The sequence below is a fragment of the Coregonus lavaretus genome, assembly GCF_964263955.1.
Source record: "Coregonus lavaretus genome assembly, chromosome: 7".
Taxonomy (NCBI): domain Eukaryota; kingdom Metazoa; phylum Chordata; class Actinopteri; order Salmoniformes; family Salmonidae; genus Coregonus; species Coregonus lavaretus.
The window spans coordinates 778,674-805,093 of record NC_139994.1 but is presented as its reverse complement, the minus strand read 5'-3'; the positions used below and the strand labels follow the sequence as shown (position 1 = coordinate 805,093).

The 26,420-nt window shown below is 45.9% G+C and overlaps 1 protein-coding gene across 1 annotated transcript; it reads right to left on the bottom strand.

Annotated features, from left to right (window-relative positions):
* Positions 1-597: 597 nt before the first annotated feature.
* LOC311131836 (sodium-dependent neutral amino acid transporter B(0)AT1-like) lies at positions 598-26,403 on the bottom strand (the record flags this gene model as incomplete). Its single annotated transcript, XM_084164964.1, has 12 exons — positions 598-795; positions 2,323-2,485; positions 3,057-3,216; positions 3,438-3,642; positions 3,868-4,024; positions 4,556-4,684; positions 4,904-5,016; positions 5,134-5,244; positions 6,098-6,279; positions 6,441-6,578; positions 7,112-7,252; positions 26,202-26,403. The coding sequence occupies 12 exons, from the start codon at positions 26,401-26,403 to the stop codon at positions 598-600; spliced, it is 1,899 nt and encodes a 632-aa protein (XP_084021090.1).
* Between the last annotated feature and the right edge of the window lie 17 nt (positions 26,404-26,420).

Below are 26,420 nucleotides of genomic sequence, written 5' to 3'. Positions count from 1 at the left end.
CATTTTTTTTGTTTTAATCAGATTTAATATTTGTTCTAAACATGTTATGAAAGTCTAGTATATTAATATAAATTAATCTGTACTTTCTGCACCATAATTCATAAGAACATGTCGTTAGACTTTCAGACAGCAAAAATAGCACAATTATAACATTTTCCGATGGAATGTTGGTTGCATCAGAAACCCACAACAAAATAATAAATAAAACACACAACAGAAATGCCAGTGAAATTCTAGATTATCACATAGATAAATACAACTAGCAGTTTCATTGCACTGGTGTGGTCTTTGTGGAATGATCAAGAGACATTGCGGCCAATTTCAGATATATTCCCGGCTGTCCTTAAATCGGTTCCTTTGCATCATAACCAAAAGGGTTACGGTCAATCCCATTTCAATTTGGTAAATGTAGGTTGATAAGTGCCCGTTTATAAACAGTTTCAATTTAGATTTGTTTTAAATTCTTAAACTTCCTGAATTGACTGAATTAAAATGGAATTGACCCCAAACATTTTTGGACAAATCATTTTGGATTCTTACTCTGCTTTTTATTCTCCAACATAGTGTTGTCCCACATGATGTTGGCGGCGTGGTATTCTACGAAATTTCCATCTGAACTTTGGCAGAGACAGTGTCGACTTCTGCTCTATAGACATTTTTGTTGCAGCAGCATGTCTGGATGAGTTTGAATATGGCCATGCCTGGCACCAGCAGACTGGGGATTCCTGCTAGGATGAAGATGATGGCGTAGATCCAAGCGGGATACTCCAACACCTCCAGGGTGGGGAAGTCAGCCTGCGGAACACAGAGATGAGAAAACAAGTCCTTGAGAATGCTAAACATTGGCGGTGGATGAGGGGAGTTTCCCCCCCTTACAGCGGTTTGAAAACTGGAAAGGCGCCATATAAATGCTATCAAAATGCTAGCAATTATTATTATTAATATCTAGAAATAAGTATTGACTATATGTGACAGGTAGTCAGTTAGTTCCCCATGGCTCCTGTTTAAATCCAAAGGGGTGGCGTAGTCTAGAAGCACCTAGTGTTCAGTCACACAATAGGTTATCTTCTTGGGGGAAAATAACTGGGTCCATATTCATTAAGTGTCTCAGAGCAGGAGGGCTGATCTAGGATCATGTCCCCCCTGTCCATTTAATGTTATTCAATGTGATGTAAAAGGTCAAACTGATCCTGGATCAGCACTCCTATTGTGAGACGCCCAATACGATATCAATACGGCCCCTGATTTGAATGTAGAGGAGGAACATGTAGAGGAGGAACATGTAGAGGAGGAACATGTAGAAGAGGAACATGTAGAGGAGGAACATGTAGAGGAGGAACATGTAGAGGAGGAACATGTAGAAGAGGAACATGTAGAGGAGGAACATGTAGAGGAGGAACATGTAGAGGAGGAACATGTAGAGGAGGAACATGTAGAAGGAGGAACACGTAGAGGAGGAACATGTAGAGGAGGAACATGTAGAGGAGGAACATGTAGAGGAGGAACATGTAGAGGAGGAACATGTAGAAGAGGAACTTGTAGAGGAGGAACATGTAGAGGAGGAACATGTAGAGGAGGAACATGTAGAGGAGGAACATGTAGAGGAGGAACATGTAGAAGAGGAACTTGTAGAGGAGGAACATGTAGAGGAGGAACATGTAGAGGAGGAACATGTAGAAGGAACATGTAGAGGAGGAACATGTAGAGGAGGAACATGTAGAAGAGGAAACATGTAGAGGAGGAACATGTAGAGGAGGAACATGTAGAGGAGGAACATGTAGAGGAGGAACATGTAGAAGAGGAAACATGTAGAGGAGGAACATGTAGAGGAGGAACATGTAGAGGAGGAACATGTAGAAGAGAAACATGTAGAAGAGAAACATGTAGAGGAGGCACATGTAGAGGAGGAACATGTAGAAGAGGAACATGTAGAAGGAACATGGAGAGGAGGAACATGTAGAGGAGGAACACGTAGAAGGAACATGTAGAAGGAACATGTAGAGGAGGAACATGTAGAAGGAACATGTAGAAGGAACATGTAGAATAAACATGTAGAAGAAACATGTAGAGGAGGAACATGTAGAGGAGGAACATGTAGAGGAGGAACATGTAGAGGAGGAACATGTAGAGGAGGAACATGTAGAGGAGGAACATGTAGAAGAGGAACATGTAGAAGAGGAACATGTAGAAGAGGAACATGTAGAAGAGGAACATGTAGAGGAGGAACATGTAGAGGAGGAACATGTAGAGGAGGAACATGTAGAAGAGGAAACATGTAGAGGAGGAACATATAGAGGAGGAACATATAGAGGAGGAACATACCGAGCTTGGATTCCAGGCGATGTAGGTGACATTGGAGCTGACTTTGGTAATGAAGTAGAAGATGAAGATGACTAAGACGATTAAAGGGCTGATGAACCTCCAGGTCACCTGCCAGAAGATGTTGGGCTTGTGACCGATCATGAACTCTATATCCTTGTTAAACCTGTAGAAGAAGAAGAAGAAGAAGAAGAAGAAGAAGAAGAAGAAGAAGAAGAAGAAGAAGAAGAAGAAGAAGAAGAAGAAGACTTAATTAACTCATAGAAGAAGGACATTTGTCTCCTGCTGTGCCCAACTCCTCTGATACACACACATACAGACAAATAGACATGTTGGAGAGGCTGGAGCTTAAGGACGTGGAAAGACAAAACGTTTGCATCAGCTTCAGACCTCTCTTGAACTGTTCACTGTTTCACGCTCATCAGGAATAGAAGCAATTAGGTGCAGCATTAACCTTTGGATACTACATTACATGCCAACTTTGTAGCCTCGTTAAACCAGCCTGATCTTGGACGCTCACGTTTTGTTTCACTTCACATATCACGTGAAACAGAATGTGAGCTTGCAAGATCAGGGCTGGTTTAACGAGGCTACCAACTTTGGCATCATTAAAGATTAACACACGTTAGCTAGTTAGCTGTTGCCACAAATTCACAGCTACTTGGATTGATTTCTGTGGTGGGTGATGCCTCAAAAAGTTGGGGTGGATCGGGGACGAAGAGGAGGTGAACACTCACCTGTCTATGCCATAGATGTAGACCACAGCTACCATCTCACAGAAGGCGATGACTAGGAGAGGGATGGAGCCGGCGAAGCTGTCGAACAAGGCCAGCCAGTAGTTACCGGAACTCTGAGCAAATATCAGGGCAACAATGAATGACACCAGACAGACAATACCTGAAACAGAAGACACATCAACACTGCGTTATTTCTTCAAGGCACATTTAACCAGTGGTCTTCATTTCTAGTCCTGGAGAGCTACAGGATGTGCAGGTGTTTGTTCCAGCCCAGCACTAAGCTCTCCAGGACAGGAGTTGGAGACCGCTGCATTGGAAATGTATATTGCATCATGCGTCCATTGATACTTGGTCTCAATTGATTCAAGCCGAGGTACTTACCAGTGATCGCCTCCTTAGGCCACCGTTTAGGGAAGATGTTGAGATCCTGAAGGGGCACCACGACCCCCTCTATGCTGCCAAACATGGTGGACAGTCCCAGACAGAAGAGCATGATGAAGAACAGGATGGACCAGAGAGGAGAGACCGGCATCTTGGTGATGGCCTCTGTGAACACGATGAAGGCCAGACCGGTTCCCTCCACACCCTATTGAAAGACAAGGACTCACCATCAGGGCAAACATGACTAAAACCAGATCCATAGATAAACTGTAAGAGTTTGGCAAACTATTCTCCATGTTGGCACCAAATGTTCCATGACCAACATGGCGGCAATTGAAATGGGTAAAAGGCTTTTGATCTGGAGACCGTACGTCACTGAGAAAGTTTGCAATTTCAATACCTGACTGAGGAAAGTTTGACGTTTCAATACCTGACTGAGGAAAGTTTGCAAGTCGCAGGTCTTGAGGTTCAGACCCCGGACGATCTCTGGGAAGGTGCCGTTTAGATTCTGTAGGGATTCTGCATAGTTGCCTTCTGTGATGTTGCCCTCAGGAAGGCTGAAAGCGTTCAGCAGGGCCAGGATGTTTCTGGATGGGACAACAACACACAGAGCTGGAGGTAGGTCGAGTACAAACTGTTTTCAGGTTGAACCATTTGCCAAGAATCTTGAAAATACACAACACAACAATAATACACAACACAACAATAATACACAACACAACAATAATCAATAATACACAACACAACAATAATCAATAATACACAACACAACAATAATACACAACACAACAATAATACACAACACAACAATAATCAATAATACTCAACACAACAATAATACACAACACAACAATAATACACAACACAACAATAATAAATAATACACAACACAACAATAATACACAAAAACCACAAGGCCACTACGTGCTAGAATTTGCTAGCAATGCACAGTGCAGAATATCAAAGACAAGCAAAACAGAATTACGAATGTGATCATTGTCATTGAGACAGTTCTGGCCGTCCATTCAGTGCCGGTTTTCCCGGACACAGACTAAACCTAAGTCCTGGCCTAAAAAAGCAAGCTCAGAGTTCAACGTAACCAGACTGAAAACACGTACCCTCCCAGACAGTCGTCGAACCTCTCTGTGGCCCTGAAGCCAATGATAGAGTAGATGACTGTAGCAGCGTAGACCGACGTGAAGCCGTTGATGATGGAGATGATGACGGCGTCCTGCTCACAGTTGTTGCTGGAGAAACAGAAGAGTGGAGTTCATCGAAAGAGTCAAGATAGACTTTACCTTATGTCTAAATAAAGAATTGAGTCCCAAATGGCAACCTATTTCCTATGACACAGTGAACTATGTTTTGACCAGGGCTCGTAGGGCTCTATCTAAATTAGTGCACTACGCAGTAGGGAATGGTGTCCCATTTGGTACGAAGTCGTCGATAAATCTGCGGTTACTTACTGCACAGAGTTGTAGCTGGAGAATGAGATGAGACCTCCGAAGGCCAAGGAGAAAGAGTAGAACACCTGAGCACCTGCATCCAGCCAGGTGGACGGGTTCATCAACTCATTCAACTATGAGAATACAATCATCAATGTATACCGCACACAACAAAGGGAACTCAGGCCTGAAAAATATCTGAGAAACTAACATTTTTGGGGTGAACTATCACTTTGAGAGGATGTACTTACATCAGGTGTGAAGAGGAACTTTATTCCATCCAGAGAACCTTTGAGAGTCAGCCCTCTGATCAGGAAGATGGTGAGGACCACGTAGGGCAGAGTGGATGTTATGTACACTGCCTGTGAAGACAGAGAGGGCAGAACCACCTTGTAAATGGATGATAGTCCACTGGAGAAGGTGAACTATAAACTACATTTCAATCCACTAAATAGCACTGAAATGTAAAAAAGTACCATATTGTGGAAAACACCTCAAACTAAGTCTAGAATCCTATCTGAACAGAACCCGAAGAGACAGTGTATCGTACCTTACCAGTGGTCTCAATGGAACTGGGTATCGTACCTTACCAGTTGTCTCAATGGGACTGGGTATCGTACCTTACCAGTTGTCTCAATGGGACGGGGTATCGTACCTTGCCAGTAGTCTCAATGGGAATGGGTATCGTACCTTACCAGGGGTCTCAATGGGACGGGGTATCGTACCTTGCCAGTTGTCTCAATGGGACTGGGTATCGTACCTTACCAGTTGTCTCAATGGGACGGGGTATCGTACCTTGCCAGTTGTCTCAATGGGACTGGGTATCGTACCTTGCCAGTTGTCTCAATGGGACTGGGTATCGTACCTTGCCAGTTGTCTCAATGGGACTGGGTATCGTACCTTGCCAGTTGTCTCAATGGGACTGGGTATTGTACCTTGCCAGTTGTCTCAATGGGACTGGGTATCGTACCTTGCCAGTTGTCTCAATGGGACTGGGTATCGTACCTTACCAGTGGTCTCAATTGGAATGGGTATCGTACCTTGCCAGTAGTCTCAATGGGACGGGGTATCGTACCTTGCCAGTTGTCTGAATGGGACGGGGTATCGTACCTTGCCAGTAGTCTGAATGGGACTGGGTATCGTACCTTGCCAGTATTCTAGATGGGACTGGGTATCGTACCTTGCCAGTTGTCTGAATGGGACGGGGTATCGTACCTTGCCAGTTGTCTCAATGCCACGAAGGCAGCAGACGTACAACACCAGCCAGGCACACAGTAGACACAACACCATCCACCACTGCAGTCCTCCAGAGTCCCCTATGGATGCTGACGTGTTGAGTGTGTCTCTGTACCAGAAATAATCCACTGGGGAACTCCGGGCGCATTCTGATACCAGACCTACAGGGGGCGGCAAAAACACTGTCACACCCAAAGGCCAGTCCAACAGCATTTAGCCTGATAATGACTTCTGTAGATCCATCTAGATGCCTCAGAAGATAAGCTAAATTAGAGTTTGTAGTGAACTTGTGACTTTAAATCCATGCAGAATATGAACACACCCGTCAGGTTGGCGTTGACAGGACACTGACTCCACGGCAGAGGGCTCTGGAAGGAGTTGAAGAAGTACCACATCACCCAGGCGATGATAGTGTTGTAGTACATGCCCACCAGGAAGGAGACTGACAAGGAGGCGACGCCTGTAGGACACAACCGTTCCAGACGTCACCACGTGCCAGTGGAGGCTGGTGGGAAGAGCTACGGGAGGACGGGTTCATTGTAATGGCTGGAATGGTTTCCATATGTTTGATGTGTTTGATACGTTTCATTAATCCATTCCAGCCATTACAATGATCCCGTCCTCCTATAGCGCCTGCCACCAGCCTCTGCCTGAGGTGTTATTCCAGATATCACTACATGTCAGTGAGGTAAGGTCTGTTATGGCTGTATCCCAAATGGCAACGTATGTGGTACTTTTAACCAGAGCCCTATACTACTTTCGACCAGGACTCATAGGCCTCTGGTCGAAGATAGTTCACCATGTAGGGAATAGGGTGCCATTTGGGATGCTGGCCATTAGAAGGAGAAGATAGATACACACTCTGCAAACATGATAACCTCACTTTGAAGACTGCAGAACTTTCTTTTTGACGTTGGACATTTTGTGGTCAGCTAACCACGTGCTTCTCTAACCGCAGTACACAGGGTATTCTACTGTTTCCGTTGGACTCACCAACACCAGTCAGATATGGGTTAATGGCCGTCCACACTCCCACACTGCCGCTCCTGAGGCGCTGTCCGATAGCAAACTCCAGGTGCAGCAGTGGAATCCCCTCCAGAACCAGCAGGATCAGGAATGGGATCATAAACGCTCCTGGGAATGTGAGATAGAAGGCATCATTAAATCCTGATGGAAATGAGATTGAGAGGTATCATAAAAGCCTGATTCCAGATCTGTATGTGCTGAAGCAAACTTCTGGGATCAGGCTATTAAAGTCAGTAAGGTACACACACTTAAAGGTAATCATGCTGTAAAGTGGTTTTCCCACTGGCTATAGGGTGAATGCACCAATTTGTGAGTCGTTCTGGATAAGAGCGTCTGCTAAATGACGTAAATGTGCCCTTGAGCAAGGCACTTAACCCTAATTGCTCCTGTAAGTCGCTCTGGATAAGAGCGTCTGCTAAATGACTAAAATGTAAAAATGTAAATGTAATGCTGCTGTTCCCCCTATGGTCACCCCCCCCCCACCCCCTCAGTGGTCATGCTGTTCCCCCTATGGTCACCCCCCCCCCCCCCCCCACCCCCTCAGTGGATATGCTGTTCCCCCTATGGTCACCCCCCCCACCCCCTCAGTGGTCATGCTGTTCCCCCTATGGTCATCCCCCCTCCCCCTCAACAGTCTTTACTCTGCCTGCTGTTCCTCCTATGGTCATCCCCCCCACCCCCTCAACAGTCTTTACTCTGCCTGCTGTTCCTCCTATGGTCATCCCCCCCACCCCCTCAACAGTCTTTACTCTGCCTGCTGTTCCCCCTATGGTCATCCCCCCTCCCCCTCAACAGTCTTTACTCAACAGTCTTTACTCTGCCTGCTGTTCCCCCTATGGTCATCCCCCCACCCCCTCAACAGTCTTTACTCTGCCTGCTGTTCCTCCTATGGTCATCCCCCCCACCCCCTCAACAGTCTTTACTCTGCCTGCTGTTCCTCCTATGGTCATCCCCCCCACCCCCTCAACAGTCTTTACTCTGCCTGCTGTTCCTCCTATGGTCACCCCCCCCCACCCCCTCAACAGTCTTTACTCTGCCTGCTGTTCCTCCTATGGTCATCCCCCCCACCCCCTCAACAGTCTTTACTCTGCCTGCTGTTCCTCCTATGGTCATCCCCCCCACCCCCTCAACAGTCTTTACTCTGCCTGCTGTTCCTCCTATGGTCATCCCCCCCACCCCCTCAACAGTCTTTACTCTGCCTGCTGTTCCTCCTATGGTCATCCCCCCCACCCCCTCAACAGTCTTTACTCTGCCTGCTGTTCCTCCTATGGTCACCCCCCCACCCCCTCAACAGTCTTTACTCTGCCTGCTGTTCCTCCTATGGCCTCCACCCCAGTAGACATGTATCATCACTGCCACAGTTGTTATGATGTATATAGTCCTAGTTCTTTTTCTATTATTTTATTTCACTAGTCCTGCAATCCCCCCTGCAACCCTGTACATGTGACTATTAAACAATCTGAATCTGAACAACAATCCCACATATAACCCTGTATATGGGAGCTATTAAACAATCTTAATCTGAGGTGTTTTTTTTAGATCCAGGTTGTGAAATTCAACGTTTGGCAATTCAAGGAGTCGGTCTGATTGTGCACTCGGATGTCATCGCCCTCCCCCCCTTTGCTTGCAGGAACAATAGAGGCGCAATTGAGGCCAAAAGAGGAAAGGTCCCCCCCCTGCTGTACCACTTATTGAGACGTGGCCTTTTGTTAAGTAAATCTGGTAGTACGTGAGGTTCTAGGAAGCCTGGAGAGGCTCTTTAAAGACAGGCGTTCCCAGATGTGAAAGGACTGGTTCCACTTAGCTTGGGTTGCGGTCAGCATGGCAAAAACATTGTGGAACGTTCAGATACAAATAGGTTTTTCATACAACAGACACGTCTCTCTGACATGCATATTAAGGAATCATGGCTGCCCTATTTGTCACATTTCTTTCTGCAACATTCCACAATGTTTGTCTACTGAACGGGGGGCCCTTGTTGGAGGACTAGGAGAAGCCATCCTTGAAAAATGTTGCTTACACCTCTGTTTCCTATCCTGTTCGGCATATGAAGGGAGACACCGTTTCTGTATAACAAACGTGAAACATATTTTTTAACCGTTTTGCACGAACAGGGTCTAAAATCATTGTTTTACGTTTAGCACTGGAAGGAGAGATGTCGAATACAATATGCAAGGGTTTTAAAGTATGAATTTCTGTATTGAAACGTGCACTGTTTTGGTCACATAGACCTTCGTCGTGGCTCATCATGTTGCTTATTCACTTACTTCACTACGTTCTGAGTAAATCTATTTATACTGAACACAAATATAAACACAACATGTAAAATTTCATGAGCTGAAATAAAAGATCCCAGAAATGTTCCATACACACGGAAAACGTATTTTGCTCAAATTTTGTGCACAAATTTGTTTACTTCCCTGTTAGTGAACATTTCTACTTTGCCAAGATAATCCATCCACCTGGCAGGTGTGGTATATCAAGAAGCTGATTAAACAGCATGATCATTACACAGGTACCCCTTGTGCTGGGGACAATAAAAGGCCATTCTAAAATGTGCAGCTTTTCACACAACACAATGCCACAGATGTCTCAAGTTTTGAGGGAGCGTGCAATTGGCATGCTGACTGCAGGAATGTCCAACAGAGCTACAGTGGGGGAAAAAAGTATTTAGTCAGCCACCAATTGTGCAAGTTCTCCCACTTAAAAAGATGAGAGAGGCCTGTAATTTTCATCATAGGTACACGTCAACTATGACAGACAAATTGAGGAGAAAAAATCCAGAAAATCACATTGTAGGATTTTTAATGAATTTATTTGCAAATTATGGTGGAAAATAAGTATTTGGTCACCTACAAACAAGCAAGATTTCTGGCTCTCACAGACCTGTAACTTCTTCTTTAAGAGGCTCCTCTGTCCTCCACTCGTTACCTGTATTAATGGCACCTGTTTGAACTTGTTATCAGTATAAAAGACACCTGTCCACAACCTCAAACAGTCACACTCCAAACTCCACAAAGAGCTGTCAAAGGACACCAGAAACAAAATTGTTGACCTGCACCAGGCTGGGAAGACTGAATCTGCAATAGGTAAGCAGCTTGGTTTGAAGAAATCAACTGTGGGAGCAATTATTAGGAAATGGAAGACATACAAGACCACTGATAATCTCCCTCGATCTGGGGCGCCACGCAAGATCTCACCCCGTGGGGTCAAAATGATCACAAGAACGGTGAGCAAAAATCCCAGAACCACACAGGGGGACCTAGTGAATGACCTGCAGAGAGCTGGGACCAAAGTAACAAAGCCTACCATCAGTAACACACTACGCCGCCAGGGACTCAAATCCTGCAGTGCAAGACGTGTCCCCCTGCTTAAGCCAGTACGTGTCCAGGCCCGTCTGAAGTTTGCTAGAGTGCATTTGGATGATCCAGAAGAGGATTGGGAGAACGTCATATGGTCAGATGAAACCAAAATAGAACTTTTTGGTAAAAACTCAACTCGTCGTATTTGGAGGACAAAGAATGCTGAGTTGCATCCAAAGAACACCATACCTACTGTGAAGCATGGGGGTGGAAACATCATGCTTTGGGGCTGTTTTTCTGCAAAGGGACCAGGACGACTGATCCGTGTAAAGGAAAGAATGAATGGGGCCATGTATCGTGAGATTTTGAGTGAAAACCTCCTTCCATCAGCAAGGGCATTGAAGATGAAACGTGGCTGGGTCTTTCAGCATGACAATGATCCCAAACACACTGCCCGGGCAACGAAGGAGTGGCTTCGTAAGAAGCATTTCAAGGTCCTGGAGTGGCCTAGCCAGTCTCCAGATCTCAACCCCATAGAAAATCTTTGGAGGGAGTTGAAAGTCCGTGTTGCCCAGCGACAGCCCCAAAACATCACTGCTCTAGAGGAGATCTGCATGGAGGAATGTGCCAAAATACCAGCAACAGTGTGTGAAAACCTTGTGAAGACTTACAGAAAACGTTTGACCTGTGTCATTGCCAACAAAGGGTATATAACAAAGTATTGAGAAACTTTTGTTATTGACCAAATACTTATTTTGCAAATAAATTCATTAAAAATCCTACAATGTGATTTTCTGGATTTTTCTTTTCTCATTTTGTCTGTCATAGTTGACGTGTACCTATGATGAAAATTACAGGCCTCTCTCATATTTTTAAGTGGGAGAACTTGCACAATTGGTGGCTGACTAAATACTTTTTTCCCCCACTGTATTACCAGATAATTAAATGTTCATTTCTCTACCATAAGCCGCCTCCAACGTCATTTTAGAGAATTTGGCAGTACAGCCAACCGGCCTTACAACCGCAGACCACGTGTAACCATGCCAGCCCAGGACCTCCACATCCGGCTTCTTCACCAGCAGGATCGTCTGAGACCAGCCACCCGGACAGCTGATGAAACTGGGTTTTGCACAACTGAAGAATTTCTGCATAAACTGTCAGAAACCGTCTCATGGAAGCTCATCTGCATGCTCGTTGTCCTCACCAGGGTCTTGACCTGACTGCAGTTTGGCGTCATAACTGACTTCAGTGGGCAAATGCTCACCTTCGATGGCCACTGGCACGCTGGAGAAGTGTGCTCTTCACGGATTAATCCCGGTTTCAACTGTACCGGGCAGATGGCAGATGGCACCATGGCTTTTGTGTAGGCGAGCGGTTTGCTGACGTCAACGTTGGGAACAGAGTGCCCCATGGTGGCGGTGGGGTTATGGTATGGGCAGGCATAACCTACAGACAACGAACACAATTGCATTTTATAGATGACAATTTGAATGCACAGAGATACCGTGACGAGATCCTGAGGGTCATTGTCGTGCCATTCATCCGCCGCCATCACCTCATGTTTCAGCATGATAATGCACTGCCCCATGTCACAAGGATCTGTAAACAATTCCAGGAAGCTGAAAATGTCCCAGCTCTTCCATGACCTGCATACTCACCAGACATATGTCACCCATTGAGCATGTTTGGGATGCTCTGGATCGACGTGTACAACAGCGTGTTCCAGTTCCCGCCAATATCCAGCAACTTCGCACAGCCATTGAAGAGGAGTGGGACAACATTTCACAGGCCACAATTAACAGCCTGATCAACTCTATGCGAAGGAGATGTTTCGCGCTGCATGAAGCAAATGGTGGTCACACCAGATTCTACTGGTTTCTACGTATTTTTAAAGGTTTCTGTGACCAACAGAGGCATATCTGTATTCCCAGTCATGTGAAATCCATAAATTAGGGCCTAATTTATTTATTTCAATTGACTGATTTCCTTATATGAACTGTAACTCAGTAAAATCATTGAAATTGTTGCATGTTGCGTTTATATTTTTGTTCAATGTATTTACTAATTGACTACTTTGTCTAATAAATGTTAAATTTTCTAGAGTACACAGTGTGAGGAGTACCTTCTGTACTATTTCAGTTTCCTTCATTATGACATCATGGAGTGGTCTAAGGGTGTGTTCAATCTGGAGTGCCAGAGTGCGGTCTGGGTGTTCGTAAATTCAGAGCGTTGTCAGATTGTCAGTGCAAATTCAGAGCGTTTGGCAACAATTTAATTACGTTTTTAGGCCGACGTTTAACGACAATGGCCTTATTCAACAGGTGTTGAGCGTTCCTAAATTCATCAGTTATTTTACGATCTGGCACACTCAAACGAGAGTGCTCTGAAATCGGAGTAGATAGCCAGAGTGAATTTACGAGCGCACCCTAATTGTCTGTCAGGACTCTGAGGAGTTTCCTTCATTGTGACATCGTGGAGTGTTCTAATTGCCTGTCAGGACTCTGAGGAGTTTCCTTCATTGTGACATCATGCAGTGGTCTAATTGTCTGTCAGGACTCTGAGGAGTTTCCTTCATTGTGACATCATGCAGTGGTCTAATTGTCTGTCAGGACTCTGAGGAGTTTCCTTCATTATGACATCATGCAGTGGTCTAATTGTCTGTCAGGACTCTGAGGAGTTTCCTTCATTATGACATCATGCAGTGGTCTAATTGTCTGTCAGGACTCTGAGGAGTTTCCTTCATTATGAAATCATGGAGTGGTCTAATAGGTTGTTATCAATAGAACGTCACAATAAGGTGCAGAGCGGTCGATTTGCCTGCTGGGGTGCAAGGAGGCCCGCAGCTCCGCTAAAACCATTGACAACTGCGTGCCTTTTTCAGGGGATTGTTAAATACATGTTAATAATTTGGTTGTAATATCATCACCTCTTGAACTACACATTTCAGATTATTCCATGCAAAACAATTGTGCACATTTACAGCGCCTTCAGAAAGTATTCATACGCCTTGATTCCACATTTTGTTGTGTTACAGCCTGAATTCAAAATGGATTAAATCGATTTGTTTTCTTACCCATCTACACACAATACCCCATAATGACAAAGTGCAAACATGTTTTTAGAAATTTGAGCAAATGTATTGAAAATGAAATACAGAAAGTATTCACACCCCAGAGTCAATACATGATAGAATCACCTTTGCAGCTGTGAGTCTTTCTGGGTAAGTCTTTAAGAACTTTGCACACATGGATTGTACAATGATTTGTAAAATTCTTCAAGCTCTGTCAAGTTGGTTGTTGGTCATTGCTAGACAGCCATTTTGATTTTGAAGCCGATTTAAGTAAACCTGTAACTAGGCCCCTCAGGAACATTCAATGTCATCTTGGTAAGCAACTCCAGTGTATATTTGGCCTTGTGTTTTAGGTTATTGTCCTGCTGAAAGGTGAATTAATCTCCCAGTGTCTGGTGGAAAGCAGACTGAAACAGGTTTTCCTCTAGGATTTTGCCTGTGCTTAGCTCCATTCCATTTATTTTTTATCCTGAAAAACTCCCCAGTCCTTAACGATTACAATCATACCCATAGCATGATGCAGCCACCACTATGCTTGAAAATATGGAGAGTGGTACTCAGTAATGCGTTGTATTGGATTTGCCCCAAACATAACACTTTGTATTCAGGACAAAAAAGTGAATTGCTTTGCCACACTTTTTTGTCGTATTACATTAGTGCCTTGTTGCAAACAGGATGCATGTTTTGGAATATTTTTATTCTGTACAGCCTTCCTTCTTTTCACTCTGTCATTTAGGTTAGTATTGTGGAGTAACTACAATGTTGTGGTCCTCTGTAGCTCAATTTGTAGAGCATGGCGCTTGTAACGACAGGGTAGTGGGTTCGATCCCCGGGACCACCCATACGTAAAAATTTATGCACACATGACTGTAAGTCGCTTTGGATAAAAGTGTCTGCTAAATGGCATATTATTTATTATTATTGTTGATCAACCCTCAGTTTTCTCCTATCACAGCTGAAAAACTGTAACTGTTTTAAAGTCACCATTGGCCTCGTGGAAATCTCTGAGCAGTTTCCTTCCTTTCCGGCAACTGAGTTAGGAAGGACGCCTGTATCTTTGTAGTGACTGGGTGTATTGATACACCATCCAAAGTGTAATTAATAACTTCACCATGCTCAAAGGGATATTCAATGTCTGCTTTTTGTATTTTTGTTTTACCCATCTACCAATAGGTGCTCTTCTTTGTGAGGCATTGGAAAACCTCCCTGGTCTATGTGGTTGAATCTGTGTTTGAAATTCACTGCTCAACTGAGGGACCTTATGTATGTGTGGGGTACCTCTCTAACCCTTGGACAGCGACGGGTGAGGTTGTGTCTCTCTCTGGCGGGAGGTAAGCTTGGCTCATATGGTGTTGAGTAAAGATTAAACCATGTATTTAGATTGTAGGTAGGTAGGTATTGTAGTTAGGTATTGTAGGTAGTTTATCTAGGTAGTTATTGTAGGTTATTGTAGGTCATTATTGTAGGTAAGTATTGTATTCGGCTGAGCCCGGTGAAGCACGAGGCTAGCTAACTCACTACCTGGACCAATAAAGCTAGCTAGCTAGCGGGTATCTACTGGTAACTATTAGATAGTTGTTTCCAATATTATTCCACACTTAAGAGTACCTGTAATTATGCCAGCTAGCTAGCTAGCTACCATTCAGCTGTTTTTCTAACCTCATTATCTGAAGCGTTAACGTTACGAAATGTAGCTACCTGGATAGCTAACTAAACAATAGCTGGAACGACCTAGCGTTAATATTTGGAGACGCTTTCTCTCCGTTGGGAAAGACACGAACTGGCTGAATCGATTCAGTGGCTAGCTTTGCACAACTGGCTAACAGTAGCTACTAAGGGTAAGCTATAACCTACATTTATTTTTGTTTTGTTTTTACATACTGGTAACCAGAGTCGTTCAAGGGAATTCGGGACATGGGTGACTAGCTAACGTTAGCTTGGCTCTCTGTGTGTTCGTGCCGTGGGAGGAGGGGTTAGTTCGTTGGCAGAGAGCTAGCTAGTATGCTAACTATTCTAGCTAACTAACTGGCTGAATAAGTTGACGACGTACTCACTCAAACTGTCAAAACTACCCCAAAACTTTACACAACGTTAGATACGGACACGAATGATCTGCTTGGCGTGTTAACACACTGGTTGTTTGTTGTAACCGAGTATTGGTGCTAAACCGTGTTATTGGAGGCTGGCATGCTAGTTGGCTTTGGCGTCATATGATTAGGTGTACCAAGTTAGCTAGCTGAATAAACTAAGTTAGAGTCTATTCCTAGAAACATTGAACCGCTGTAGTTTACAACAATTATAAGTTGGGAGAGTTATATTTGAGTGTTTCAGTGAAACATAGGTGAGGGAGGCCCCGCTCTCTCGCTTTCCCAGATGTTTAGTTCATTTCATTCTGATCTCCTTTGCATTATTGTAGCCTTTCTCTGTAGCCTGTCAACTATGTGTCTGTCTATCCCAGTTCTCTCCTCTCTGCACAGGCCATACAAACGCTTCACACCACGTGGCTGTTGCCACTCTAATCTGGTGGTCCCTGCGCGCACGACCCACGTGGAGTTCCAGGTCTCTGGCAGCCTCTGGATCTGCCGTTCTGCGGCCAACAAGGCAGAGTTCATCTCAGCCTATGCTACCCTCCAGTCCCTCGACTTCTTGGCGCTGAAGGAAACATGAATTACCACAGAAAACACTGCTACTCCTACTGCTCTGTCCTCGTCTAACCATGTGTTCTCGCATACCCGAGAGCATCTGGTCAGCGCGGCGGTGGCACAGGAATCCTCATCTCTCCAAAGTGGACATTCTATCTTTTTCCCCTGACCCATCTGTCTATCTCCTCATTTGAATTTCATGCTGTCACAGTCACTAGCCTATTCAAGCTTAACATCCTTGTCATTTATCGGCCTCCAGGTTCCCTTGGAGAGTTCATCAATGAGCTTGACGCCTTGATAAGTTCCTTTCCTGAGGATGGCTCACCCCTCACAGTTCTGAGTGACTTTAACCTCCCTATGTCTGCCTTTGACTCATTTCTCTCTGCCTCCTTCTTTCCACTCCTTTCCTCTTTTGACCTCACCCTCTCACCGTCCCCCCCTACTCACAAGGCAGGCAATACGCTTGACCTCATCTTTACTAGATGCTGTTCTTCTACTAATCTCACTGCAACTCCCCTCCAAGTCTCCGACCACTACTTTGTATCCTTTTCTCTCTCGCTCTCCTCCAACACTACTCACTCTGCCCCTACTCAGATGGTAATGTGCCGTCGCAACCTTCGCTCTCTCTCTCCCGCTACTCTCTCCTCTTCCATCCTATCCTCTCTTCCCTCTGCTAAATCCTTCTCCCTCCTGATTCTGCCTCCTCAACCCTCCTCTCCTCCCTTTTTGCATCTTTTGACTCTCTATGTCCCCTATCCTCCCGGCCGGCTCGGTCCTCCCCTCCTGCTCCGTGGCTTGACGACTCATTGCGAGCTCACAGAAGAGGGCTCCGGGCAGCCGAGCGGAAATGGAGGAAAACTAGACTCCCTGCGGACCTGTCATCTTTTCACTCCCTCCTCTCTACATTCTCTTCCTCTGTTTCCGCTGCTAAAGCCACTTTCTACCACTCTAAATGTCAAGCCTCTGCCTCTAACCCTAGGAAGCTCTTTGCCACCTTCTCCTCCCTGCTGAATCCTCCTCCTCCCCCTCCCTCCTCCCTCTCTGTGGATGACTTCGTCAACCATTTTGAAAAGAAGGTTGACGACATACGATCCTCATTTATTAAGTCAAATGACACCGCTGGTCCTGCTCACACTGCCCTACCCTATGCTTTGACTTTCTCCCCTCTCTCTCCAGATGAAATCTTGCGACTTGTGACGGCCAGCCGCCCAACAACCTGCCCGCTTGACCCTATCCCCTCTTCTCTTCTCCAGACCATTTCCGGAGACCTTCTACCTTACCTCACCTCGCTCATCAACTCATCCTTGACCACTGGCCATGTCTCTTCTGTCTTCAAGAGAGCGAGAGTTGCACCCCTCCTCAAAAAACCTACACTCGATCACTCCGGTGTCAACAACTACAGACCAGTATCCCTTCTTTCTTTTCTCTCCAAAACTCTTGAGCGTGCCGTCTCTAGCCAACTCTCCTGCTATCTCTCTCAGAATGTCCTTCTTGATCCAAACCAGTCAGGTTTCAAGACTGGTCATTCAACTAAGACTGCTCTTCTCTGTGTCACAGAGGCTCTCCGCACTGCTAAAGCTAACTCTCTCTCCTCTGCTCTTATCCTTCTAGACCTATCCGCTGCCTTTGATACTGTGAACCATCAGATCCTCCTCTCCACCCTCTCCGAGTTGGGCATCTCCGAGTTGATCCTGCAGGTTTATGCTCTACAACATTCGCAGAGTACGACCCTACCTTACACAGAAAGCGGCACAGGTCCTAATCCAGGCACTTGTCATCTCCCGTCTGGATTACTGCAACTCGCTGTTGGCTGGGCTCCCTGCCTGTGCCATTAAACCCCTACAACTTATCCAGAATGCTGCAGCCCGTCTGGTGTTCGACCTTCCCAAGTTCTCTTATGTCACCCCGCTCCTCTGCACACTCCACTGTCTTCCAGTTGAAGCTCGCATCTGCTTCAAGACCATGGTGCTTGCCTACGGAGCTGTGAGGGGAACGGCACCTCCTTACCTTCAGGCTCTGATCAGACCCTACACCCAAACGAGGGCACTATGTTCATCCACCTCTGGTCTGCTAGCTCCCCTACCTCTACAGAAGCACAGGTCCCGCTCAGCCCAGTCAAAACTGTTCGCTGCTCTGGCACCCCAATGGTGGAACAAGCTCCCCCACGACGCCAGGACAGCGGAGTCACTGACCACCTTCCGGAGACACTTGAAACCCTACCTCTTTAAGGAATACCTGGAATAGGATAAAGCAATCCTTCTACCCCCCCCCCCCCCCATTAAAAAAAAGAAGAAAAAAAGTGGTTCTCCCACTTGCTATCATAAGTTGAATGCACCAATTTGTAAGTCGCTCTGGATAAGAGCGTCTGCTAAATGACGTAAATGTAAATGTACAGAGATGAGGTAGTCATTTAAAAATCATATTAACCACTATTATTGCATACAGAGTGAGTCCATGCAACTTATTATGTGACTTGTTAAGCACATTTTTTACTCCTGAACTTATTTAGGCTTTGTCATAACAAAGGGGTTGAATACTTCTTGACTTTTCAGCTTTTCATTTTTAATGAATTAGTACAATTAGTAAAACATCATTCCACTTTGACATTATGGGGTATTGTGTGCAGGCCAGTGACACATAATCTCAATTCAATCCTGTGACATAACACAGTGTAGAAAAAGTCAAGGGGTATGAATCCTCTCTGAAGTCACTGTAAGCACAGCAGATACACTGACTTGTTATCAACTTAAACCAGTTTGTAGAATTAATCCCTGATCTGAGTTTACATTCGTTTCTAAAACAATGGAGCAACTGGATTACATTTGATCTAGAGTTTAAAGTCAAAAGTAAACTTAGTTTAGCAGAATAATTCAATTTAACTACGATTAATTTAAAACTATGTTTAAAGTTTTGTGCATAATGATTAATGGATAAACCAGTTTAAGATTTAAACAAGTTTAAGAGTTAAACAATGTTGGTGCAGCCCACCCGGAGGCGTTTCCTTCAGAATGGACTCTTTACGGACATCTTATTATTATTATTATTATTATTATTATTATTATTATTATTATTATTATTATTATTATCATATTATATATTAACTCATGCTGGTGCAACCTGGAGGCATTTCCTTCAGAATGACTTCATGGAGTGATCTAATTGTCTGTCAGGACTCTTTACGGACATCTTAAATTATTATTATTATTATTATTATTATTATTATTATTATTATTATTATTATTATTATATTATATATTACTGCTATATGATTGTATTATTATATGATATGTGTTAATCGTTAGTTCTTTATCAATGTAATAATCACGCCATGTCAATAACCCTGGTAAGATGGAACACCATACTATTTTTTACACTTTTCGACAAACCACCAAAAAAACTGTCAATCTACAATTCTATTCTGCAAATACCACAATCTCTGTCTTCTTAAAACATCCCATAAGGAAAAGAAAGCTATACTTTTCATAAAGGTAGTTATTAGCTAATAATACTCATCTCAATACAGCTTCTAAATAACCCCTAATCTAGTGGTTAAATGAAGTATTGGGAGCTCTCTTCAAACAGACACACTGACTACTTCCCAAATGGCACCCTATTCCCTATATATAAAGAACCTGGTACAGAGATCCTGGTACAGAGAACCTGGTACAGAGATCCTGGTACAGAGAACCTGGTACAGAGAGCCTGGTACAGAGAGTCTGGTACAGAGAGTCTGGTACAGAGAGCCTGGTACAGAGAGTCTGGTACAGAGAGCCTGGTACAGAGAGTCTGGTACAGAGAGTCTGGTACAGAGAGTCTGGTACAGAGAACCTGGTACAGAGAGCCTGGTACAGAGAGTATGTTACAGAGAACCTGGTACAGAGAGTCTGGTACAGAGAGTCTGGTACAGAGAGTCTGGTACAGAGAGTCTGGTACAGAGAGTCTGGTGGGGGGCTGGGAGTAACCTCAGGTTGAAAGTCCACTCCCCCATCGAGAGTGTCCATGTGATAGCAGCTAAACAGAGCTAGATGGGGTGGGGGGTGTAAACTGGGTGGGGGGGTGTAAACGGGGAGGGGGGTGTTAACGGGGAGGGGGGTGTAAACGGGGAGGGGGGTGTAAACGGGGTGGGGGGGTGTAAACGGGGAGGGGGGTGTAAACGGGGTGGGGGGGTGTAAACGGGGAGGGGGGTGTTAACGGGGAGGGGGGTGTAAACGGGGAGGGGGGGTGTTAACGGGGTGGGGGGGTGTAAACGGGGAGGGGGGTGTAAACGGGGTGGGGGGGTGTTAACGGGGTGGGGGGGTGTAAACGGGGAGGGGGGTGTAAACGGGGTGGGGGGTGTAAACGGGGAGGGGGGTGTAAACGGGGTGGGGGGGTGTTAACGGGGTGGGGGGTGTAAACGGGGTGGGGGGGTGTAAACGGGGAGGGGGGTGTAAACGGGGAGGGGGGTGTTAACGGGGTGGGGGGGTGTTAACGGGGTGGGGGGGTGTAAACGGGGAGGGGGGTGTAAACGGGGTAGGGGGGTGTTAACGGGGTGGGGGGGTGTAAACGGGGTGGGGGGGTGTAAACGGGGAGGGGGGTGTAAACGGGGTGGGGGGGTGTAAACGGGGTGGGGGATGTAAACGCACAGAGAGTAATGGTAGAAAGAGCAATTGTAATCAAGTAATGGACGAATGAACACGCCGTTTGTGCCAAAGCCAAGCTAGGTTTGTGTACGGAATGATATTGATAACTATCTGATAACTAAATGATTACTAGGCTGGGTACATGGTTGATAGGTGTCCTCGCTAAGCAAACATAAACATGGGTGTGCCTATACAGGGTCTCCAATCACGTCTTACTTCATAGATAAAGCTATACAACTGCCCTCAGTGATCTCTGCCTGACTGCACTGCACTGAAGCTATCACATAGGACACACAAAGACAAACGGAACTCCTATGTTATTCCAGGTGAAGCTGGTTGAGAGAATGGCCAAGAGTGTGCAAAGCTGTCATCAAGGCAAAGGGGTGGCTACTTTGAAGATTCTAAAATCCAAAATATATTTTAGATTTGTTTAACACGTTTTTGGTTACTAAATGATTCCATATGTGTTATTTAATAGTTTTGATGTCTTCACTATTATTCTACAATGTAGAAAATAGCAAAAAAATAAAGAAAAACCCTAGAATGAGTAGATGTGTCCAAACTTTTGACTAGTACTGTATATATTTATATACACATACATATAGACATATATTTTTTAAATATATTTTCCATTATTATTTCCCCCTAACCCTACCCACCCCTCTCCTAATTGGAGTAAACTAATGGCGCCAGAGGAGATGGCTGCGGTTTTACGGGCTCCTAACCAATTGCGCTATTGTGTTAGTTTTTTTTTGCGTTATTTGTAACTTATTTTGTACATAATGTTTCTGCCACCGTCTCTTATGACCGAAAATAGCTTCTGGATATCAGGACAACGATTACTCACCTTGAACTGGACAAAGATTTGTTCTTTAACGAGTTGGAAGCAAAGGATTTACATCAGACACCCGACAAGGCCCAAATCCCTGTCATTCGCAGGAGAAAGAGACGGAAATATCGGGGACGTAGGACGGGGTGCCTTGTAAGGATCCGACGGCGAGTGGGTAATCTGCCTCTACCATCAGTCCTATTAGCCAACGTACAATCATTGGATAACAAAATGGACCAATTACGATCACAAATATCCTACCAACGGGACATTAAAAACTGTAATATCTTTATCGTTATGTTTCACCGAAACGTGGCTGAACGACGACATGGACAGGCTACAGTGGCTTGTGAAAGTATTCACCCCCCTTGGCATTTTTCCTATTTTGTTGCCTTACAACCTGCTTTTTTGGGGGGTTTATTTAATTTGATTTACACAACATGCCTACCACTTTGAAGATGCAAAATAAAAACATGTGTGAAACAAACAAGAAATAAGACCAAAAAAACAGATGACTTGAGCGTGCATAACTATTCAACCCATTCCATTTCCTTTGTTAATAAGAAACTATTTTGACCTAAATTGCTTTTGTTTCAGAGATGAGTACTGCATTGCATATCCTCTAAAGGCACATTTAAAAGTGTCTCATACAATAAGGGGATCTGCTGTACCTATGTTATGTCGGGAAAAGTCCTTTATAAATTATTCTGTCCTAGTTAAAAACAAGCTATCATCCAATAGGCTTTTATAAAATGTCCAATATCCTCACCAACGTGAAAATTCTGTAAGAGTAATGTATATGCCAATTATTTTAATTTGTTTTAATTTGAAAAAGGATTGTGACTGAAATTATCTCACAGCCGAACCTGCTGATTTCAGGGACAAAGGTAAATCCAAAGGGCGTCGTTATCTCCATGCACTGCCCATGGCCTAAAGGTGGACTGATTAGGAAACGCTGCTGCACATTAAGGTTGATTAACTGCGGTGTTGGAGGGTGTGTGCAGGCCTTTGTGATCACGGACAACTACTGTAGATTTGTTTAATGAGTTGTGCTAGAGCTGGGTTGTAACAAATGTCTGCACATCCCCGGCACTCAAGGACTGGAGTCGCCGAATCTGTTGTACTGTATGTTTTTAAACATGTTTTATTTTACTCTCTACTCCCATCTGTTCGGTCTTGAAATGAACAGGTCCCCATGCAGGGTCGTATTCATTAGGGTATACTATAGAAAAACGTACCAAAACTTTTTAGCAACAACACGCATTTCTTATTGGGCATGTTTCCGTCCATTTTCTTCCCTTTGCTGCGTAATGAATATGAACCATCTTAACCACAACATACCCAGCATGGAGTAACTGTCACGCCCTGGCTCGGGGGACTCTTGAATGTTGAGCCAGGGGTGTGGAGTTTCTGTTACATTTTCTGTGCTTTTGTTCTAGATCGCTTATATCTATGTTGGCCAGGGTGGTTCCCAATCAGAGACAGCTGTAGCTCTTTGTCTCTGATTGGGGCCAATACTTAGGCAGCCTGTTTTCACTAGTTTATGGTGGGATCTTGTTCCGTAGGGTTTTGTGTATAACCTAGGACTTCACGTATCGTTTGGTTTATTGTTTTGGTTCGTGTTGTGTACACAAATAAAGAATGTACGCTTATCACGCTGCGCCTTGGTCCGCTTCATCTGTCGACGATCGTGACAGAAGATCCCACCACCAGAGGACCAAGCAGCGTGCCCAGGAGGGGAGTATGGTGATGTCGCAGGTGGGCCAATGGTGGTCTTGGGAGGACATATTCGCGGGCAGAGGGCCATGGGCAAAAGTAAATGCCCAGGCAGGAGAGGAGAAACGGCGCCAACCGTGCCGACAACGGACACGCGAGAGGCAACCCCAAGTAATTTTTTTTTGGGGGGGGGGCACACGGCATGGACGATGGGGCTGCTGGAGGCAGCTACAGGGCGAATCGGCGGACTAGGAGAGGAGGCCACCAGGTTACGGGGGCTATTGGTCACGAGGGAGAAGGAGAGTATAGAGGAACGGCGAGAGGAGCTGGTTAGGCAGCAGAAGGAGCGGAGGTTTATGAGGAAACCCAGTCCCGCTCCTCGCACCAAGCAAGTGGTGTGTGTCACCAGTCCGGTCCGGCCCGTTCCTGATTCCTGCACAAGGCCAGTAGTGTGTGTTCCCAGTCCGGCCCGACCTGTTCCTGTCCCCCGCACCAAGCCTGTGGTACGCGTCGTCAGCCCGCTCCGGCCTGTTCCTGTCCCCCGCACCAAGCCTGTGGTGCGCGTCGCCAGCCCGGTCCGGCCTGTTCCTGCTCCCCGCACCAAGCCTGTGGTGCGCGTCGTCAGCCCGGTCCGGCCTGTGCCTGCTCCCCGCACCAAGCCTGTGGTGCGCGTCACCAGCCCGGTCCGGCCTGTTCCTGCTCAAGCCTGTGGTGCGCGTCGCCAGCCCGGTCCGGCCTGTTCCTGCTCCCCGCACCAAGCCAGTGGTGCGCGTCGCCAGCCCGGTCCGGCCTGTTCCTGCTCCCCGCACCAAGCCTGTGGTGCACGTTGCCAGCCCGGTCCGGCCTGTTCCTGTCCCTCACACCAAGCCTGTGGTGCGCGTCGCCAGCCTGGTCCAGCCTGTTCCTGTCCCTCGCACCAAGCCAGTGGTGCGCGTCGCCAGCCCGGTCCGGCCTGTTCCTACTCCCCGCACCAAGCCAGTGGTGCGCGTCGTCAGCCCGGTCCGGCCCGTTCCTGCTCCCCGCAACAAGCCAGTGGTGCGCGTCGTCAGCCCGGTCCGGCCCGTTCCTGCTCCCCGCACCAGGCCAGTGGTGCGCGTCGTCAGCCCGGTCCGGCCGTTCCTACTCCCCGCACCAAGCCAGTGGTGCGCGTCGCCAGCCCGGTCCGGCCCGTTCCTGCTCCCCGCACCAAGCCAGTGGTGCGCGTCGTCAGTCCGGCACGGTCCGTGCCTGTTCCACCGGTGCCTGGTCCTTTACCGGTCAGCTGCTCTACACCGGAGCCAGAGCGGTCCGCTCCACCGATGTCCAGTCCAGCTCCGGCCAGCGGGGCCAGACCAGACCAGGGGCGCTACGGGGGGTAGAGAGAGAGTGGTGGTCACGCCCGGAGCCGGATCCGCCTCCGAGGCGGAATGCCCACCCGGCCCCTACCCTCTTGAGTTTGGTTGGCGCGGTCGCAGTCCGCGCCTTTGGGGGGGGGGGGGGGGGGGGGGGTACTGTCACGCCCTGTCTCAGGGGACTCTTGAATGTTGAGCCAGGGTGTGGAGTTTCTGTTACATTTTCTATGCTTTTGTTCTAGATCGCTTATATCTATGTTGGCCAGGGGGGTTCCCAATCAGAGACAGCTGTAGCTCGTTGTCTCTGATTGGGGCCAATACTTAGGCAGCCTGTTTTCACTAGTTTATGGTGGGATCTTGTTCCGTAGGGTTTTGTGTATAACCTAGGACTTCACGTATCGTTTGGTTTATTGTTTTGGTTCGTGTGTGTACACAAACAAAGAATGTACGCTTATCACGCTGCGCCTTGGTCCGCTTCATCTGTCGACGATCGTGACAGTAACCGATAGTCAGGTGAGATTCAACATATTTAATTTACATGTAACTCTACGCCATTAGTCAGCGCTTTGACGCTATAAAATACTGTACATGTTTTTCCCAGTAACAGCATCTGTTCAGTGTTCACAAACGGTATAAGAGTGTTAGATCATATTTCACCCAAATCACCCTAAATGGTGGTGGTAAACTCATCATGACGCTTTCTGTTTTTATGTTTTTTTTTTACTGGGCACTTTCCCCCGTCTCCTCTCCCAGAGAGATAATGTACGTCACTGAAAGTGTATCCTCTCAAATGTATTTTAGGGATAGACTTGCCAAACGAGGTCAACAAGGACTTAAATGTTTTGCATAGCCAGCTGTGAGATATATCTGTATTTAGTAAATATATATTTTTAAAAAATCTGTAATTTAATTTAACATATTTAGAACTTGTGTTCTTAGCTGGAATCATTGGTAATAATCTACACAACAAGTGGCCTTTTATCCTTTAACTCATGAAATCTCTGAATTTCAATGACTGAATAACTATCAGTATAAATGGATCAGCTAGTGTACAGTACATTCCTCTCTATCTTTTGAGATATTGTTTTAAAGCTCTATCTCGATTTTATAAGCTCCATAAATGTAGTTAACGACACAGTTCCAAGCTCTTGAATGAATCGCTCTGTTACTGTTACCAGAGTCATTGCTACACCAGGAGTCATCGCTCTGTTACCGTTACCAGAGTCATTGCTACACCAGGAGTCATCGCTCTGTTACCGTTACCAGAGTCATTGCTACACCAGGAGTCATTACAGTTGGAATCGTTACTGTGTAGACCTAAGTGTAATCAATCAGCCACAATAAAATACACTTTATCCACTCAAAAATTATTACTTTCAGCTTTCGTTCTCCTACTGCTACTAATCCTTAACCCCCACACAAAGCTCCAAGGGCTGGTTTCCCAGGCACAGATTAAGTCCTGGACTAAAAAGCGAACATGTTTTATAGTCCAGGACTAGGCTTAATCTGTGTCCGGGAAACCGGCCCCAACTGTATAGCATAATTTACCTCCTCCATGGCTCTGACACAGGTAAGGGAACCTCCACACGTTCCCCAGCCCCACACAGAAGCCCACACAGGTCAGCATGTACTGGGTCTTGTTGTCCCATTTGGGCCTGTCCCCGGCCTCCTCCTTCTCCATCCTCTCCAGTTCCTGATGAGACGGGATCCGGTCATCCAGACCTGGGTTGGGGAGCTTGGGGAATCTCATGGTGGCCGGCTGGCAGG